At 40.1% G+C, this 19,364-nt stretch overlaps 1 protein-coding gene across 4 annotated transcripts in view; it reads right to left on the reverse strand.

The window, feature by feature from the left end:
• Nucleotides 1-3,016: 3,016 nt before the first annotated feature.
• The window catches only part of chrm3a (cholinergic receptor, muscarinic 3a), a 67,465-nt gene continuing 51,117 nt past the window's right edge, over nt 3,017-19,364 (reverse strand). For 3 of the 4 annotated variants that reach the window (XM_034100054.1, XM_034100055.1, XM_071205623.1), the window contains one exon: nt 3,017-6,779. In XM_034100054.1, the coding sequence (XP_033955945.1) occupies nt 4,859-6,779 (1,921 nt within the window). In that variant the 3' untranslated portion in view covers nt 3,017-4,858. Of the gene's footprint in view, nt 6,780-9,692; nt 9,769-19,364 lie in introns of those variants that run through there. The other variant, XM_034100056.1, reaches the window with a different exon arrangement.

Below are 19,364 nucleotides of genomic sequence, written 5' to 3' on the forward strand. Positions count from 1 at the left end.
GTAGTGCAAGTTTCAGTTTAAAAATAAGGAACTCTGACATTTTGAATAATTAACTGTATTAAACAGTTAAAAACAAACCACAAACAGTACCACACACACTCAGATGGCCATAGTATCTATAATCGCTGATGTCAAACAAAAGGTTTCATCAAGCTGTAAAACTAAAACGAATGTCTTGAAAATATTACATCATAAATAATAAGAAAGTGTTTCAAGTCGTTGAAAAAATATGCCAAAAGCTTCCGTTATTTATTTTGGTCTTTATTTATTGGGCTTTCATGTCTCTTGGCTTCTTAAAAACAGCGAGCATCAGCTGTTGAACTGCTGTTGTCTTTTGCCGGGCTCCGGTGATTGGCAAATCTGGGTGATGCCTTCTGATGTGATTTAGCATGTTTGGCGTGTGTTCCTATTAGCATACTGCACCGCTATCGAACAACGCCGACACACCGTCCTCTTCCGATCCACTGGGCATTGCTTATCGTTTTATAGATCTATTCTCATCCACCATCTTTATTTGTGAAGTAAAGAGTGTCACGTTTCTGAATCGGGCACTCTGAGTGGATGCAGTCACAGCCAATCGGATTCAGAGTGTTGCCTGTCAGTTCCGTTGCTATGGTTCCGTTGTTATGTGTACTGAAACGAGAGCCGGTATAATTCCACGCGCGAAAACAAAATAAAAATTGGAATATGTTATTTTAGTGTCTTAAAAGTAGACTGAGGTATGAAGGGTTAACGTTACATCTTAGGATCATTTTTAGTCATGTTCTGTATACATACTAACATATAAGGGTATTGACTTAGTGTGGTTTATCTTTTTGTCGCTGCTTTTAATTTAAACTGAGCTGTTGTGTTCATCAGTAAAGTGGAACTTCTGTGTGAACTATTCATATCTTAAACTGCACTGTAACTTTTTATTCATGTATTTTTTCTTTTAATGTTTCTTTTATTATCTTTTACTGTTTTTAAATGCCTTTGTCTGAATGTCTTTCATTTTTGTAAAGCACCTTGAATTGCCTTGTGTTGAAAGGTGCTATATAAATAAACTTGCCTTGCCTTGGTTACTCCATGTTTACTAGCTATAACATTAACGTTACATCACTCTTTTTCACTTCTTACTCAGTCAGCCAGAGTGCAGATATCACCATTAGATTCACAAACCTGACACATCATCCATTTCTTCACTGCTGGTGATGACATGGTTGTCAGCTGCTGATACTGCTGCTGCTGCTGCAGCTTGTGGTGCCTGCTTCGATGAAAATAACTTTCTAATATCCATAACTTTATAGGCTATTAGCTTAAAACTTGTCAGGCACTAGGAAGGATCACTTCTTCTTCAGGGCAGGGAAGGCTACGCAGTACGCAGGCTAATGTCCCGCAGCGGCTGCCTCTCTGGTGGACTCCGGTACTGCACATTACTCCCGAGACATTTATTAAAAAAAAAAAAAAAAAAAAATTTCGGGGCTTTTCAGAAAACATCCGGGGCTTGAGCCCAAGTAGCCACCCCCTAGCGCCGCCTCTGTTACACACCTTCCGGCGCAGACTGAAAACTCATCTCTTTCGACTCCACCTTGAGCGATAGAACTATTAACAAAGCACTTATATACTAATAAAGGACTGGCTTATCTAAAGCCAGTTGAGTAGCACTTGAAACGATTGGCTCTTTGAAACCTGATGTTCTTATATGATTCTGTTTTCTTCAAGGTTGTGTCTTCCTGGTCGAATGTACTTATTGTAAGTCGCTTTGGATAAAAGCGTCAGCTAAATGCAATGTAATGTAATGTAATGTAATTGATTGAATTGAAAAGTAAGTGGTTTGAAGTAAGAAAACACATCAAGTGTGTACACCAGATAAACGCAAACAAATATATATTTATTTTTTAAATAACACATTGTACTAACAAGGCCCCTAATTGTAAGACATTTGTTGTTACTAGGTTCATTAAAGTCATTAAAGTTGACTTTATTCAAATCTTAAATAATGACATCAGTTTCTACTTCTGAGCACTCTAGGACATCGTCTCTGTAAAACAAACGCACTTTTAAATCACTTTCCAATGCAAGCCAAATGTGTAACATGTACGTATATGAACATACAGTATGTGAAATATTGATGATCAACCTTTAAGATAGATATTTTAAAACATAATATTATAAATGACAGTGTACTTGCCTGTGACTTCTCCTCCCTGGTTTAGCGCTGACTGACTGAAGAAAACAACACAAATGGCTGTTTGTCTTCCTCTATGAGCCGCTCCTCAGCCATGGGTCACATGAAGTTGGTATTCTCCTCATCACATGTCTGGTCTCCTTCGCCAACTTCCATTAGCACCGTCTCAGACTCCCCTTACTAACTTCATCAGGCCTCATCATGGGAAAATACACAACTGCGCAACGGTCAAACAACATTACTGTGCTCATTCATTTTCTGGGTATAATTAGACTCTCAGTTCTAATGGTGTGGTGGTGTCAGATAGTGATGCACAAATGACATTTAACAACAAGTTAGACGCAAGCTTCCACGCATAATATCAAGTCGTCCAGTGTTATCTCGTTGGAATAGTCCACCATGATGCAACTTTTAAACCCCCCTCCCACCAAAGAAGATATCAGCATGTGTCTTCCTGACATTACCTGACATTGCAACAACTCTAAATACAAAGTTAAACAACAACAGATTTATGAAAATAGGGGATAAAAGATAACTCAATTAGAACAATATTAAAAAAGTCAAAATGAAAGATCATAGCTTTTAAAATTACAACACATTTAACTCTGAGATCAGGTACATCATCTTAAACTATAACCATTATCTACTGGATTTCATTACAAACTAAAATTCTTTTTTATATCAAGTATTATTTCAGTCCGTGTTTTAAACATGCACTATACAGCTGAATAATGACCTAACTCCATATTCATGAAATCACCCTGTGTGTAAATAAAGGTTACAATTATACATACAGATACAAAATAACATTATAACTTGCGACATGAAAAAACTGATCATTTCTGTCAAAAAGGTTTTTGTTTTATTTATTGACTTAAAATATGAGTATGATTGCATACTTGAAATGTAACAAAATGTTTGTGTTCACAATTTTGGTAGTTTACATTCCCAATACTTAAGTACAAAAATCTCATATTTTACTGAATAAGGTATCATGTGGAGCACATTGTGTTAAAAGCAAATTAAATCCCCCCCGATGACACACATGGGTTATTTGTTAACATCTCTTTGCACTCAGCACATATTAATACAATTGTACTAAAATGATCCAATTCTTCAGTATGTCAGTTGTCATAATAAAGGCTAGGTTGTCCTTTGCCCTCAATACCTTTTTGCACTGTATTCAATATCTGGGTGTGGAAATAATGTAAAAAACATCTTAAAATAAGAATAAGGTAATGTGCAATACAAATAAACAATTAAAATAAATTCGTATATATCCATTAAGAAGTCATTGGCCTCTTCATGCTGACTTGTTGGTGTATGGAAAAACTTGATGACCAAAATAGCTATCAATTCTATTTACAAATCAATTGCTGCTTAATAATAAGGAAAAACTTCACCCATAAATCATTTCAAATGCAACATAAAATATTCCGGCTATGACAGAAAGTTAAACGATGGTTACTTCGATGATTGCAAAACTTATTTTTCAAGATCCAAAATATATATACTTTTTAAATTTCAAATCTAAATTGAATTTCATATTTATAAGCCTAAGCAAGTACAATTTTAGAAGTGGGACTGCCAGAAATACAGCTATTTCTCAAGCCACTAGAGGCTGCCCTTGTTCTACTATATCAAAGAGTGGTGGCCCTCTACAAAAAGTACCATACTGTAGCTGTATCATTTTGTAGAAATCTAAAAGATAGTGTAACATAAAAACACACATATTTATAAATGGACATCTTTGTGTGTGCAATCAATCATTGTATATCAAGTCAGAAATATTCAAATATACACAAACAGAATATCATCAATGTATAATCATTACTCTGGACAGAGAACTGCAAGTACATGAAACACAACCAATGTACTTATTGTCTCCACCATAAAAACCACAACAATCACATTGAACACTACAGCAGTTCACTGACCGTGTTGCCACACAAATATTCACAACTCAATTCATCAGAAGAAGAATTTTCAGACTGGCTCAAAGTCTCAGGAATATCTAGAAAACCTCAAAGATTAATATCACAAAAATAACTCTGTTGACTGAAGGACACAATTCAAGAACTTTTTTTATATTCCATCAGACACAGGGAAGCTATATCCATGTAGAAAGGCAAAGTACATAGTTTCTGATAAAAACACATGCCAGTCAAGAGGAGACAGGTCAAATCAGTACGATGTAGAAGCATGTGAACACTAACACTAGTTTTTGTCTTGGCTTTCAGTGACAACAGATTCCATGTTTTGTTTTTAATCCAAAACCACTCTGCACGTTACAGATCTATCTAGAGACAATATAATACATGTGAATACCCAGCCCTGTGACAAATATATCCTTTCCTCTTGTGTCAATTGCACTTCAAAGATTCTCCTGCAAAGCATTCTAAAGCCCTTTTCTATTTGTTACCACATTCAAACGGTTGAGTTCATTAAGGACAGAGAGAGAGTTTTCATATCTGAATCTCACTACTGTATACACAATCCTTCACGCACACAGTTTTGCTAAAAGGATGCTCCAACACCAACACATACCTCATAAACCACCACCTCGGGTTGCTGTGCTGGACACACCAGCAGAGAAACACATTAAGGATCTCTACGCAAAGATACTCCACAGAAACAACTACATGGATGCTTCTTCCTTTTTCTTCTCCTATGTTAAATCTTACTCTTCCTTTACGTCGACTCCCTGGGAATCCTTCTGTGGAAGACCACCGACTGCCTCTGCTGGAACTGCTGCTTCCGCCTTTTTTTCTGGTCCCATTGGCACATTAGTATCATCTTAAACGTTGTACGGAAAGTCTTGTTGCACAGGGCGTAGCACATGGGGTTGACTGTGCTGTTGACGTAGCAAAGCCAGTACCCAACAGCCCACAGTGTCTCTGGGATGCAATTTTTACAAAAGGCATTGATCAGCACCATGATGTTGTAAGGTGTCCATGTTATTATGAATGCAAAGAGGATGGCACTGAGAGTTTGAGCTGCCTTCTTCTCCTTCACTAAGGACATGCGCTTCCTCTTAGTGATCTGAGTCCGGGCACGGGTTGCGAAACGCTTTGCCATAGCTGCCTCTTTGAAGGATATTGGGACAGAGGGGGATTTAGTGGTGGTGCTGGTGGGAGAATTGTTGGTGGCAGTGGTAGTAGTTGTTGGGGGACCATTCAAGCCTTGGTTCGAGTTGGACTGGATGATAGGCATTGATTGAATCTTGCGTGAGCCGAAGCGCTGGTGGTATGCACTTTTTTCTGAATTGATTTCAGCATCGGGAGTAGTGGCGGCAGTGGTGTTAGTGGTGCCGGTTGAGAGGCTGTCTCTACTATACTCCTCTCTCCTGAGGGGATCGTTCTCTGAGGCTGCATCCAGATCCTCACATGAGGTGAGTTGGGAGTTGACAGCTGCTTTTATACCAGGCAGGCTGAGAACGATGGAGAAAATAGCATGACTCTGGGAAATCATCTCTTTGCCCCCACATTCCTCATCCTCTGAAGACCCAGAGTGATCCAACGAGATTGCAGCATCGTTGTTGTTCCAGCTGTCGCTGCTGCTCTGGTCTGGATCACCCTCTCCTTGCCGGATACTACCAGGTCTCCAGGAGCGAACCCCAGGCCAGCAGTGGAAGCGGCCAACCAACTCCCGACATGTGCTTCTTCTCCGTGACAACCTAGTTAGCTCGTAGCTGCTGCAACTTCTAGAACTTCCTGTCTGATGGACGAAACGGGCTTTCTCGCCCCCACCACTCCCTCCTCTTCCTCCAGCCCCACCACGACTTCCTGAACCCTGCAACCCAGCTAACTCCTTTGAACGGTTCTGGGTTTCCTGGTAAATTAGCCAGTAGAGAACACTCATTATCGTCACAGGCAGGTAGAAAGCAGCCATGGCTGTGCAGAAAGTTATAGTGGGCTCTGTGAGGAACTGAATGTAGCATTCATCTGAGGGGACTGTCCTTTTACCCTCAAAAAACTGCCATAGGATGATGGCTGGGGCCCACAGAACAAGAGAAACAAACCAGGCCAGGCCGATCATGATCCCAGCTCGCTTTGTGGTCCTTTTGGCTCGGTAGGTCAAAGGCCTGGTGATTGAAAAGTAGCGGTCAAAGCTGATGACCAGTAGGTTCATAACTGAAGCATTGCTAGCCACATAGTCTATAGCCAGCCACATGTCGCACGCCCACTTGCCCATGGCCCAATAGCCCATTACAAGATAAGCTGTGTAAAGGTTCATGGAGATGACCCCTATGATGAGGTCAGCCACAGCCAAGCTCAGCAGGAAGTAGTTATTGACTGTCTTAAGCTGGCGATTAACTTTGAAGGATACCACCACCAGGACGTTGCCGATGACGGTGATCAGTGACAGCATGCCTGTCAGCAAGACAATGATGATAACCTGCCACAAAGGAAGGCCACCCACGTGATCAAGGGGTGCTGTTATGTTCTTAGATTCTGAGGTGAGGTTTAGGAGATTGCTGGTGGAAGATGAATTATCCTCCAGTGAATTCAAAGATTGTGGGAAGACTCCGGCTGCTGGTAGTGAGGTGATTGCAGTCAGGAAGAGACCAGGGTCTGTGCTGTTGGAGCTCATCGTTGTGTCCTGGCATATTCTACAGAGAAAGACAGAAAGGGAAGAAAGGAGGGACAGAGAGAGGTGGTGGGGATTTGAACAAAAGGGTAGGTAGAAAGGGGGGAAAGGATAGAGGCAAAAAGAAAAAAGGACACATGAGCATTGGACATTTCCATTTATATCCAGTAGGTGAGGCTAGAAACCTTCTATATAAAGCCCGATGTTTGGAAAAGAAAAGATGCTTGGGACTGATTTGCCCACGTAAGCAATCACTCATAACTTCATTTGTAGATGATTTGTATGCACACTGTAAATGCATTTGCTGGCACTTTATCAAATTACTGTACAACTGACATCTGAATAAATAAGGCTAGACAGCCAACACTTCCAGTGAGAGTGAATGACTGCAATACACATCTGCTCCTTACGACACCCAGCAAATTGCAAAGACATTTACCTTACACACAGACAATGTTCATACATGGTTGCATATAAAATATCTGTTTTGGTGGGATTTCACTTTGCATTACGTTGTTATTATTATGACTTGTGTAGGGGTGGTTTTCTTGTGTCACGTACTGTATCAGGTGTGGAAGTTGCATGCTGGTGATTTGTATTTAAAATATAGTTGAATGGTGTCAGATCTTGTGTCTGCCTGTTTGTCGGTCATAGAGGATGGGGGACATAGAGGAGATACATTAATTGACGAGAGATTTTTAGGACCTTGGGAGGTATTCTGAAATTGTTCCTGTCTGAGTACAAAGGTTGTTGGTGTCAGTTTGACAGTATGAATTCCCAGCTCTTGTTATTTTATCACCGGATTTGATCTAGTGTTCCAGGAGCCCTGGAACAAGGTTGAAAACTGATTTTGGGCAGAGAAAGCTTTCAGAGCCAAAACCATGAAGAGACAAATGTAGCTTAGCGCAAGTTCAATCAGGAAGACCAATATCCTCTGGTGTTACACGTCACTTCAATACTCTCTCCTCTCTCTTTAAGTGATCAGGGGCATTACTCCCCGGCTAGCCAATCATCGCACCCACTAACCCCTTTAAATCTGCCCTTCCCTCTCCGTCAGTTGTCATTTCAGGTGTCAACGCGCAACCCTCCTCCACCCCTTCGCCTCCTAATACAGGGCCAAGCTAAAACCTTCTCCCTTCAGACCGGACCGAACTCCTTATCACCACCACCAGTGTCTAGACCCCGGGGGGTTAATCGGAGCGGTTTTCCCCTCCTGAATTATCATCCTGCAAACCGGGGCCTAATCGCCAAACATCATTCCATTCACTTGTTGTAATCCGTCAATCACTATTCCTTCATATTGTGTCCCGGTAATAAACATGTGTTTCATACATCACGTCTCTCCTAATTGAAATAGCACTGTGAGAGCTACCAGCAGCATGATCCTGAAGAGCATGGAGGGCTGTTTGTCGTCTGGGGATCACTTCACAATGGAATGGACAGTCCTGTGGATTTTGGCAAAGCAATTCTTGAACATTGGATAATTAGGCGAGGAATTGGCATTTGGCAGCATGTCATATCCATTTCAACATCTTAAGTTTTGCCGTGCGATCAGTTATATATTAACATCATGCTTTCCTTTTAAATGTTTGCATGTACAGTATGTTGTTAAAAATAGATGTTTGACAGCAAGAATAGTAAAATAAGGAACACATCAGATGTGCATTATGAGTGAATGTGTTGTTAATTTATCAACAGTTAAACCACTAAGTTAGTCAGAAAGCAAAAGAGAGAGAGAGTGGGTAAGCTGCTGTACATACATTCACATAACTTGAACACATGTGTGCAATTATTTTTAAAGATGGATTTAGTATGGATGTTATTTCAATACACTTATATGATTTGTTTGGTTACAAATACAACAACAAACTGCTGTTTCTTTATAATTTAGTAATCTCTATTCTCAATTGGAGTCATTTTAGGTCACTGTCTGTGAGTGATTGTACAAAGCGCAGCACATTTCCCTGAACTGTCTTTTTATTTTACAGCCATGAACATGGTGTTCTTCCGCTCACGTTTATGACAATGGTTCCTATTAAATCTGACACTAACCTGAGCCTGTTTGAAGGGAACAAACACGGTACAAGTAAGAACAACCCAAGACAAGTAAGAACAACCCAAACCTCAACACAAATGTAACGACAAATACATGTGCCAACAACACATACAATAGCAATTCCATATAAAACGTCAATAGCACTCATACTATTTCAAACCAAAGTCAGAGGTATTTGAAGCGGAGTGGTGCACCTGTGCCTTAACAGAATCTCAGACCTCCCACTGAGCTGTTAAAGTAGCCCAGCTAGAGCCAACAGCGATTCACAGCCGTTTGAGACATTGAACACACGCTGCTATTATCATGAGGCTCCCTGCTGTCCCCTATTTTGACATATATCGGTTCTTTCACATTTCAAATGTATAGTGTTTATGTTATATGAGTATACACTGTACATGCAATGTGTACATCACGTGTGCATGGAGAGAAATATAGTCCATGCAAGCGCACTCATATACAGTATGAAAAAAAACACGATACTTTGTATTTTTGTGACAAACAAATACCCTATGTGGATGAATACAACTTCAAATTGAGTCTATACTGTACCTGCAAGAACAAACAATAATAAAAAACATTTAGATAAGATAACACACTTAAAAGCCTCTTTAGAAATAAAAAATATGTGTTACTTTCCACGAAGCAAATTCTACTGAGAATACAATGTGTTGTTTATAAATGTTAAACAACTTTTTATTGGATTACAATTGCTAAATGTGTCTCTGTGAAGATACCGTAAGGGCTTAAAAGTGGAGAATCTGTCTTTCATCTGCTACCTGGACTCGGAGTAAAAAAAGGACAGAAAAATACATTTAAAAAACAAATAATTCAATAAAAAAGGAATATCAAACAGCAGCACAGTGAAGTGCGTAGTCTTACCGTGTCTGGGGAATAGAGGCATGGGAGGCTTGCTCAACAGGGGAGGAAAGAGCAGATCCTTTGGGAAAAGGCCAAATGTCAGACCCCCTGAACCTGCTTCTGTCTCTTTGAGAGTGACAGGATATTTCTGTGTAGGCACAGGTGTTCTTCAGATGCAATCACGTACAGTGTGCAACACACTGAAAACATTGTGCAACACACTGAAAACATTGTGACACAATAATGCCAGTTTTACTGATTGGAGAAATGTTGCTTGTCTAGTTTTGTAAGCTACTGTTTGTACAGCATATCAAATGTAAGCATCCATATATGAATAGTGTTTGGTCACAATCAATTTCCGAGCAGATGCAATGTAACCACCATACATTTAGATCTCTTTTCCCACGGAGCAGACATTGGATGCACAACAGATGGTGGTCTGGTTTGTTTTCCGTTAAATTGAATTGAACAAGCATTTTTGGGACGGAAACTGTAAGCAGCCGCAGATTGCATCATGTGTGGTCTAGCAATGCTTTGAAAACCAACTGCCACTAGAAGGAAGCAATTGTAGTGTCCATGTCTCTCTCCAAGCCCACGTTAAGCTCTAAATCTTAAATTAATCTTAAGGCAGGCAGGTGTGATGGTTTCAGGTGCACAGAGCGATCGATACTCGTTTACAGTCTCGCAACACACACCGTGTTGTTTGCCATTTTGAGGCATTTGTCCCAGCAACGTTGGACAGTGCAATCAAGGTTGGGTCCAAGGATCAATCTAAATGATTGGGTGACTAACAAGAAGCTATTTCATGTTTCAATTTTCATAAATGAATCCAGCAGAGCAGTGCTTCGAGCAGATGATGTCCAGCAAGCGTAATTCATGTTGACAAGTGCCTTTTAATAAAGGTTAACCTGATCTAATTTGAAACAACCTCTGAGTGCCCCAACACACCTTCAGTTAAAAGGAAGCCCTTTTACAATTAATTTATTTCAGGATTGACATAGATATTCAGCTCATGGAGGTTTAATAAACAGTTTCTGTGTTTTAAAAGAAAATAAAGAATATTTCCTTTGTATTTTAATGTTTCCCGTTTAAAACATTACAATTGGCTCCTGCAAAACCTTATGTAATGTGCACATTTGTGTTGGAGCCAAGTGCAGACAAACATCTGGACACATCTGGAGACAGGCAGGGATTTTAGCAGTTCACTACATTGGGGAATCAAGCATCAGCAGCTTGAAAACAAAAAAGGCGAGTGCCAAACAAGGCAGATTCAACCATAAACTGAAGGGTACTGGACAGGCTGAGGAAACTAATCAACCATTTGGAAGACTGAACTGAGTTGCCAAACATTAAGCGATTCCAAGAGAGCAACTACAGACTGAATGGATACATATTTAGTCCACCCAGCATATGCAAACATTGGCTTTGATTACCATAATTGGCAAGGCAGAGCTGCATTGTCAAATAGCAAGCAGATTGCTGCCTTGTGGCAAGAGGACAGGCAGCAAGATTTGTGTAAGACAGTGATCAGTGACCTTTTTCTAAAAACAACACCTTAAATGTGTTCTCTCTAAGAAAGCAATCCACAAGATCATCTCAGCCTCTGCTCTCCCCGTCAGCTGGATAATGTGGCATTGCCAATAAGAGACGACTGTTGTAGATACGGTACCAGCTCATTCCAAGTGATAAAAGTTGGAAAAGACTTCAGGGTGAATGTGCTACCACAACACTGGCTGCTCTGTGGAGTTATCGATTTCCATCTATTGAGCGTAAAAGGCTTGCTCTGACCCAAACGTTTTATCTCACATTAACATAATCTACATCAACAGAAGACGTGGGCTACAACTGCACTGGCATTTTGCTGATAACAGACCTAAATGTGCAGGGTGTAAAATATGTCTTGAAATGTTAAAACAGCCAAAAAAAATGGATGCCAAATGTATCTACGTATTGTGTTGAAATTAGCATGCTAGCAGGCTAGCCTGGCCAATCGTTTCTTGTCATGCCACTTGTTCACTGAGAGGCAATATTAAGTTACTGCTTTGCTAGTCTGACATACGTCCAGAGGGATAGGAAATATATCTGCCTCGACTGGCTTGTCTATAATCCAGTCATGGTCTGAGTCTGTTTTACATTTTGTCGGCAGGTTGCACTCCTGTACGCAGGGAGGATGAGACAAGAGTGGGCTTTGTTTTCTCTTTCGTGCCACTTTAGATTTTGTCCAATAAACAAAACACAGACTGTATAACTCCCGCTTAATACCACAGTATAAAAAGATAAAACTATAGGCGAACGCCACACATAAATTATAAAACACAGATTATAAAACAGCAAATCAAATCAAATCAAGTTTTATTTATATAGCACATTTATAAACGATTTTTGGTCGAGCCAAAGTGCTGTACATATAATAAAAATAGCCTACAGTAGAGACACTTTACAGCAAATACAACAGCACAGATTGTTCAGAATATCAGTATTAGAAAAACCGACATCCTCAATCCTTAGACCCTCACATCGTACAGCAGTGTTATTTGGACCAGATTTCAGAGTTTCAGCACTTTAGATGAATGTTGGAAATGCTTGCCATGCTGCTAGTTAGTAGTAGGCTTTTTTTAAATACCTGACGACTGTAAATACATATTTTTGGACCCAGTAAAAGAGGTGAGAAGGCACATACTGCATGTGTTATTTCCTTCAAAGGCTTTGACTTTTGGTATCCTAAAAAAACTAAAGTTCCTTGGGATTTGTTAACCTCTGCATGGATATCCTGCTATTCATCACCGTTTAGAATGAACACTTAAATAATGTCAGTAAAGTTCTTTAACCTTGTGTGAGCTTCATGTTTGAAAGCTTTTTTGAAAACGGTTTGCAGAGTGGCTTAGACAGGCCGGGGAGTGTTACGATTCGTAGACACAGCGTACCTCCCTATCTCTCATCAATTTCCAACTAAGGCTCCAGTGGGGACTTTGTTCCCTGAGTGTGCCTCTCCACCTATGTGTCTTACTCTCTTACTCGCTACCCTTTGCCCTCAACCTATTCTAAGGGAGTGCTTGTTCTTCCGTCTGTCTGTCTGTGTCTGTGTATTCTCTTGTTCCGATTAACCCAGCCAAATGTTTTCTTGTTTTGTATCTATATCTACGCCGGGATCCGGAGTCGATGCTGATCCTCTTGCTGTGGTCCTGTGTCCTGGATCCTCTATCCTGAGTTCTGGATTAAGTCGTGGACTTTGGGTCGTGGCTAATCTTGTCTCTGCGGTCCTGCCTGGGTCTCGTCATGCTGCCTCCCTGATGGCTTCCACAGGATTGTAGTTGACATCTTCGTAGATTCATCTTCATCTTACAGACACATGCATTTCCTCACATTTAGTCTACCTATGTTGTAAATGTATTATCTCTTCGATTTACACACGGCATCTATTGCACGTCTGTCCTTCCTGGGAGAGGGATCCCTCCTCTGTTGCTCTCCCTGAGGTTTCTCCCATGTTCCCCCTTAAACTGTGGGTTTTCTCTGGAAGTTTTTCCTTGTACGATGTGAGGGTCTAAGGACAGAGGGTGTCGTTTTTCTCATACTGATATTCTGAACAATCTGTGCTGTTGTATTAGCTGTAAAGTGTCTCTACTGTAGGCTATTTTTATTATATGTACTATATGTATATGTATGCTCGACCAAAAATCGTTTATAAATGTGCTATATAAATAAAACTTGATTTGATTTGATTTTTTTGTGATACCTCATACATCTTCCAAGCTGCACACAAATCACAGTCAGATAGCAGAGAAAACGCAGACTGTTTCTTCTTTTTTTCACAACCTAAGAACTCCGGGCCAGTGTAACATCAGAGCCACTCTGGCGATGCTTTTTGTAGACTCGTAAATGTCTTCTATCACATTTTCCCCAGAACCTTACAGGGAAAGTGTTGCTCTGAATAAGTAGTAGGTATAAGAGGAACTATAACTATATTTTATTCATACCAAATTGGGTATTGTTTTTTTAAATGTCCCCTCTGTGGGACGAATAAAGGTTCAGATTTTAAGCCTTCATTTAATACAGGCAGTAATAACACAGACTGGAAATCCGCTATACAGTACAATGCTAATCAATGAAATGTGTGCCTGTTTTTGTTCAGTAATTGCACCTGGACATAAAGATATACTGTAAGACGTGGATATTAGAGCGACACATTATATGAACATCATTTTTAAACTATGAAAATGCATTTCAATGTTTTTTTCTGAGATCGGGTGTAAAGAGGTAGGAAAATGAAGTAGCGCTAGCCTTGTCATGCAAAAAAGGAAAAAAGGCACTTTTGGTTGCACAGGATGAGCTAAATCTATCACAGGCTGGAGATGATGGGACTGCTGTCAGAAGATGCTGGCATGGGTTATGAAAGCGCACAAGGCCATCTGTCAGGTACTCACTGCTGACAAGTATAGGCGTTTTTATTTTGATATACTTTATAATCCCCGTGGGGAAATTGTTTCTCTGCATTTGACCCATCCTAGTGTTAGGAGCAGTGTGCTGCCATTTTGAACGGCGCCCGGGGAGCAGTGTGGGGAACGGTGCCTTGCTCAGGGACACCTCGGTAGCACTTGGTCTTGCAAGGACTTCAACTGGTGACCTTCCAGTTACCAAGCCAAGTCCCTATCGACTTTGCCACCACCGCCCCACCACTCACTTGGCAGGAGATGGATATGCTGTCTCTGAGAGGCTAACTTTTAAAGTTCACAAAACTTAAGTGAGTTTGTTATCGTGCGAAGCCTTTACAGCACCTCCTCCGAACAAAGGTTTGTGAAACCTCCAGATGATGACACAGCTCACAAAGGATGTCCACCATCATAGTCTGTCTCCGTGTGAAATATGACAAGGCAAAAGATGAGTTTCTGGATAAATCATCGCTGGTGGAGCCAATGCTTCAAGACACAATGGTGACAAGATGCATGGCATCATGAGGGACTGATGGTGGAGGGCAAACACGATCTTCTCACTGAACGAGGGTTTCACAGGAAATGATGCGCAAATGTAATCCAGTGTTACCAATACAGCCTCAATGTTCTCTGTTATCTCTTCCACAGCAGTATCTGAGCTCGAGGTAATGAAAAAAGAAAACTGCAATGAATATGCATCTACAAAACAAAACAATGTCAATTTCAGCATTTTATGCCAGTAAATCAGTTCTTAATATTGCAAGTCACAGAGCGAATATGAACGGCATTATTGCAAAAGGCTTACAGTATAATGTACAGGCTTTTTTAAAACAATATGAGTTATTGCTGCCTCAAGAATACTGGGACCTTATGTATTAAAACCACTTGGATATAAATGAAACTGTTATCATCAAATTATTCGATAGTTTTCTAAGCGAAAACAAAGCATTTAAGGTCAACTCTTTCTTTCTCTCTTTGTTGTTTCTCTTTCTTTCCTTGGTATGTGTGACAGGCTGTTGAGGTAACAAAAACACGTAAAATACAATTTCTTCTGAGTTTAAAGACAAACGCCTGTGACACATCACCCTGTCCACTTGATTACAAACATATGTCTAATAATACTGGAAAAATTATGGAGCAAAAATATTTGTCTTGACACATTTACTTTGTTCCAAAAACTAACAAGACATTTAGACTGGGGAATATCTCCATCTGCTAACATCGTGCTTGAGTTTCAGACATGTTGATCCCTGCCTCTAAAAAAAACCTTTTCAATGTTTTTTTTTTTTTAATTAATACAGTCCATGTGGTATTAATACTATGTGTGTTATTAAACAAGATAGTATGAGACACTTTGCAATTACTGTGTGAATAGTTCAAGGAGCCAAGAGTCAGATAAGGACACGTTGAACTTCACATATGTCTCTGTAATTTGTCAGAGGCATCTGATGGCACATCTTTTACACTCTGCATGCAGCTGACAAGAAATGTCCTTCTCAAAAGCTCTTCATCTATTATCACCAACAGGGCGTGAGTGATCTCTGCATCCGAGTAGCAAACAGTAGAGGACGTGCTGGGGAGATAAGGTGAATAAAAAATCCAGGGGAATAATGGCGTGTTTATTCCCTTGGATGAGAAGACGTTCTCCATGTTGGAAAATGGACGTCTCTTTTGTCCAGTGTGACTTTGCAAAGTGTTGCTCTTGTAAATATTTTTTTAGGAACAAATACATGATAAAAGCGATTTATAACTTCATAAAATAATAATACTCTACTCTACATATAACAATCTAACGTTCTATTGGTTTTGCTAATATATTGATCATGAAGTTGCCTATATGTATCTCAAACCCCTTTAAATGTCCTGCCCACTTGTAAATGACACTGAAAACAACTACAGCTACTGGTGAGAGCAGACTGATAACGACCAAAGGGAGACATTGTGCAGCCATGAAACAGAAAGTGAACATATCTATGCCTCAGTTGGCTATTGTAATGTTGTGTTGCTCCTCATTTGCATAAAACTGCACACAAACTCCTCCTGTCACCAAGTGATTTTGCACCAGCAATCACGCTTAATTCCCACTTCAGTCTCTCAGTACTCGGTAAGGAATGAAAACGAATCACTTTGTTTGTTTTTGCTGCTGATGAGAGCTCATCCTTAAACTCATTTCAGATTTATATTGCTTCAGACACAATCACAGTTTTCAAGTTGAGTTTAAATGAGATAACGTTTTCTGAGGTTCAAGGAGGTTCTTTTGTCGATATGCGGCAGGGTTGGGTCGTCTTTATTTTCACCATGTTAAAGTGTCGATAAACAATCCGGCAGCAGACCCTTTATTTGACAATATAGCACATTTTGAAGAATAGCAGCGGTCATTCTTCTGTATTTCGTTTTCATTTTGTCCGACAATTAAGTCATTTTGCAATAATGTTTTAATCTGCAGTGCAACAGCTTGGTAATGACTGCTCGTTACTCCAAAACGACCAAAGTGGTGGACCAATACAAACATTGACATCCCTGGCTGCAGCCATACTGCTAGCATACACCAGCTGAAAATACGTATATCAATGGCCAGGTGCCGGAGGAAATTAGGTCGAAGTGAATTTTAAAGTCTATTTATGTATTCGTTTGTTATTTATTGTATGTTCACACCTCCAGGCCATGTCATAGAAAGAAGATATGTGTTTGTACAAATGTTGTTGACGTAATTATTGTTACTGTTACTATCAAATATATTATTACATATTTACTGTTCTGCACATTGTATGCCAGATTGATGTTTCAACTCTAAGAGAGAAGGAATCTTCCAGCAAAAAAAAGTCCATCAATAAATCTGTGATTGTTTTAGGCATATATTAGAATTGCATAACTATCAAGTTTGAATCTTCCAAGTGGAAAATGCAAATGTGACCAGTGTAAACACTCCTGCCTGTATAAAACCAGAGAAACAGGACTTGTGTCTGCACAATGGAAGAAGTCCCGTCAGTTCCTTAATACCAGGAAGCAGCTCAGCATAATTATTCTGCCCTAACCTTGTTTATTCTCCTTTATGACCGTAGGCAGCCAGGAGATCTGCTTTTATTGAGGTGTCCTTTATGCTGCAATCCAGATTAGTGCAGCAGAGTGTCTGAGTCCTGCTTACACTGGCACCAGCGTCCATAAACAGACGGCAGCTTGACGGGAGCTTAGTCTGATAAAATAACAATGTGAGGAAGTGAAATAATAATCAGTGTGAGAGGTTATGCAGTGTGCCAAGGAAGGCTGTGCAAGGGATCAGGCAGAGACACGACACTGGAAAGATCTCCGTTGTATCCAGAGCAAGGAGAGGCGCAGTATTTACAAACTACAAAGTGAGAGCTATGTAGGAAACCTCTCTACTTTACTCAAAGCAGTTACATTTGTTTCTCTAAAACTGAACATGCTGCAGCAAACTTTGCAACCCTGTCTCCAATGGACCTAGGAAAATATTTTGAAATCGTGATTTATATTGACTGAGTTTAGTCCCAATACAGGAAGTAGTTGAACACTCTCAGTACAGAAGAGGCACAGAGAGGTCGAGGTGAAAGAAATGGTTGTACAAGGTGCTTTAACGGCACCATGATTCATGTCCTGTGTTATGCTCCAGGTCAGTTTGACTAAACGATATTAAACAAGCTATGATCTCTATGAAACTGATTTGTTGTTGCCGTAAATAACCATAAATGCTTGAATCACACTTAATCTGGCAAGAAAAGTTACCAAGCTTGTGGGGAAAACATTAAAATACTAGCTATGAAGCATTTCCCAATATCTTTAAAACAGACTGTCCTCCAAAGACAATTACATCATCACTTGTGTCAGCAAATAACAACATATGTTTGTTTTTTTCAAGGGACACATCCCATTAGCGGCTGTATGATTTATAAGTGAAGCCATCTGGATCAAGAGGAATGTGTGGTTAGTGAGTCAACAACATGTCAGACTATGATAGGAGACAACTGTTTGTTTCCTTTTTTCCCTGTAAGTCAACAATGGAGTCCTTAAGCCATGACCCAGATGTTCCCTCACCTTTACAAAGTAGTGTACAAACCAAAACTTTGACCTTACCCTTGTCCTTTACAAGACCTTTTTTATGCATGAATCCAACACAAAAGTACACATATATAGTCTGTTCATCCATGAGTTTAAGTGCACAGAAAACCACATTCCTTCAAGATATTTTTTGAGATTTCTGATTCAAGAGACTGGGTGTTGCCTGATTGAAAGCATTAAAATCCTCATATATGTTGCCTTTGAGTGAAATGTCAATGCATTTTGATGCAATTAGATAACCTGTTGTAGTGTTGTAATTATTTACAAAACATAATCTGGGTCTTACATGTCCCCTCTTATGTGTTAAACTAATGTTAAACAGTATGAACATGTGTTTTTGTTATAGGCTTCAGCTGTTGAAAAATAAACATGTAAAAAAGGTGGGCTGTAGTTTTTCTCCTGACCAGTGGTACAGTAGAGGCTCATGGGATTTCACACACATCCTCACCTCTGTGGTGGGTCTCAGTGCTTTTTGACAGCCTCAGTAACAAGCTGCAGGAATCCTTCGACACAGCACTCTCAGACACTTAGACATGCCTGTGTAGTATGTGTGTACGTGAAAGCAAGAGACGGGAAGAAATACAAAAGCGTCAAATACAGACGGTGGAAGAATGGCTCAGGAATATGTCAAAGCAAAAGGCTGCAGCCACTTGACGATCTTTGAAAGTTCACCTTTCTTCCTTTCTCACCGTAAATCTAAACCTGGATGAGGTCCAATGCATACCTTGTGTGTGTTTTAAAACAAGAGCTAAGTTACTGTCGTTGAGGTGAAGCCAAGTTTTGTGGTGGATGCGAGACTGGAACACGGGTGGGAGAAAAAAAAGCTTGTGCATTGCTGTAAATTGGCCGCAGTGACAGCTCGTTCCTAACAATTCCCACTATCCAAACTATGAAATACCACGCTTTGAAAAACAATGTGGTTTCGTGTTAGGCTAATTCCGGGGTCTGACCCTTTACCTCGCTCCTCACGCATGCACTTGAATACAACCCTACGCAGAAGCTATACACATGTAAGTGATAGGCTATTGCGATCCTTAAAAGGAAGTGCAACCATCTGTCTATTGAACAGACACTCGAAAGAGACGGAGAGGGAGAAAAAGCACACACTCACTCCTATGTAAACATGCTTCAGCAGGAAGAGAAGGGTCTTCAAATGCTGGAGGCAGATATGCAGGCTGGAGAGCGAGGTGAA

Source organism: Pseudochaenichthys georgianus, chromosome 15 (assembly GCF_902827115.2).
Source record: "Pseudochaenichthys georgianus chromosome 15, fPseGeo1.2, whole genome shotgun sequence".
Classification (NCBI taxonomy): Eukaryota; Metazoa; Chordata; class Actinopteri; order Perciformes; family Channichthyidae; genus Pseudochaenichthys; species Pseudochaenichthys georgianus.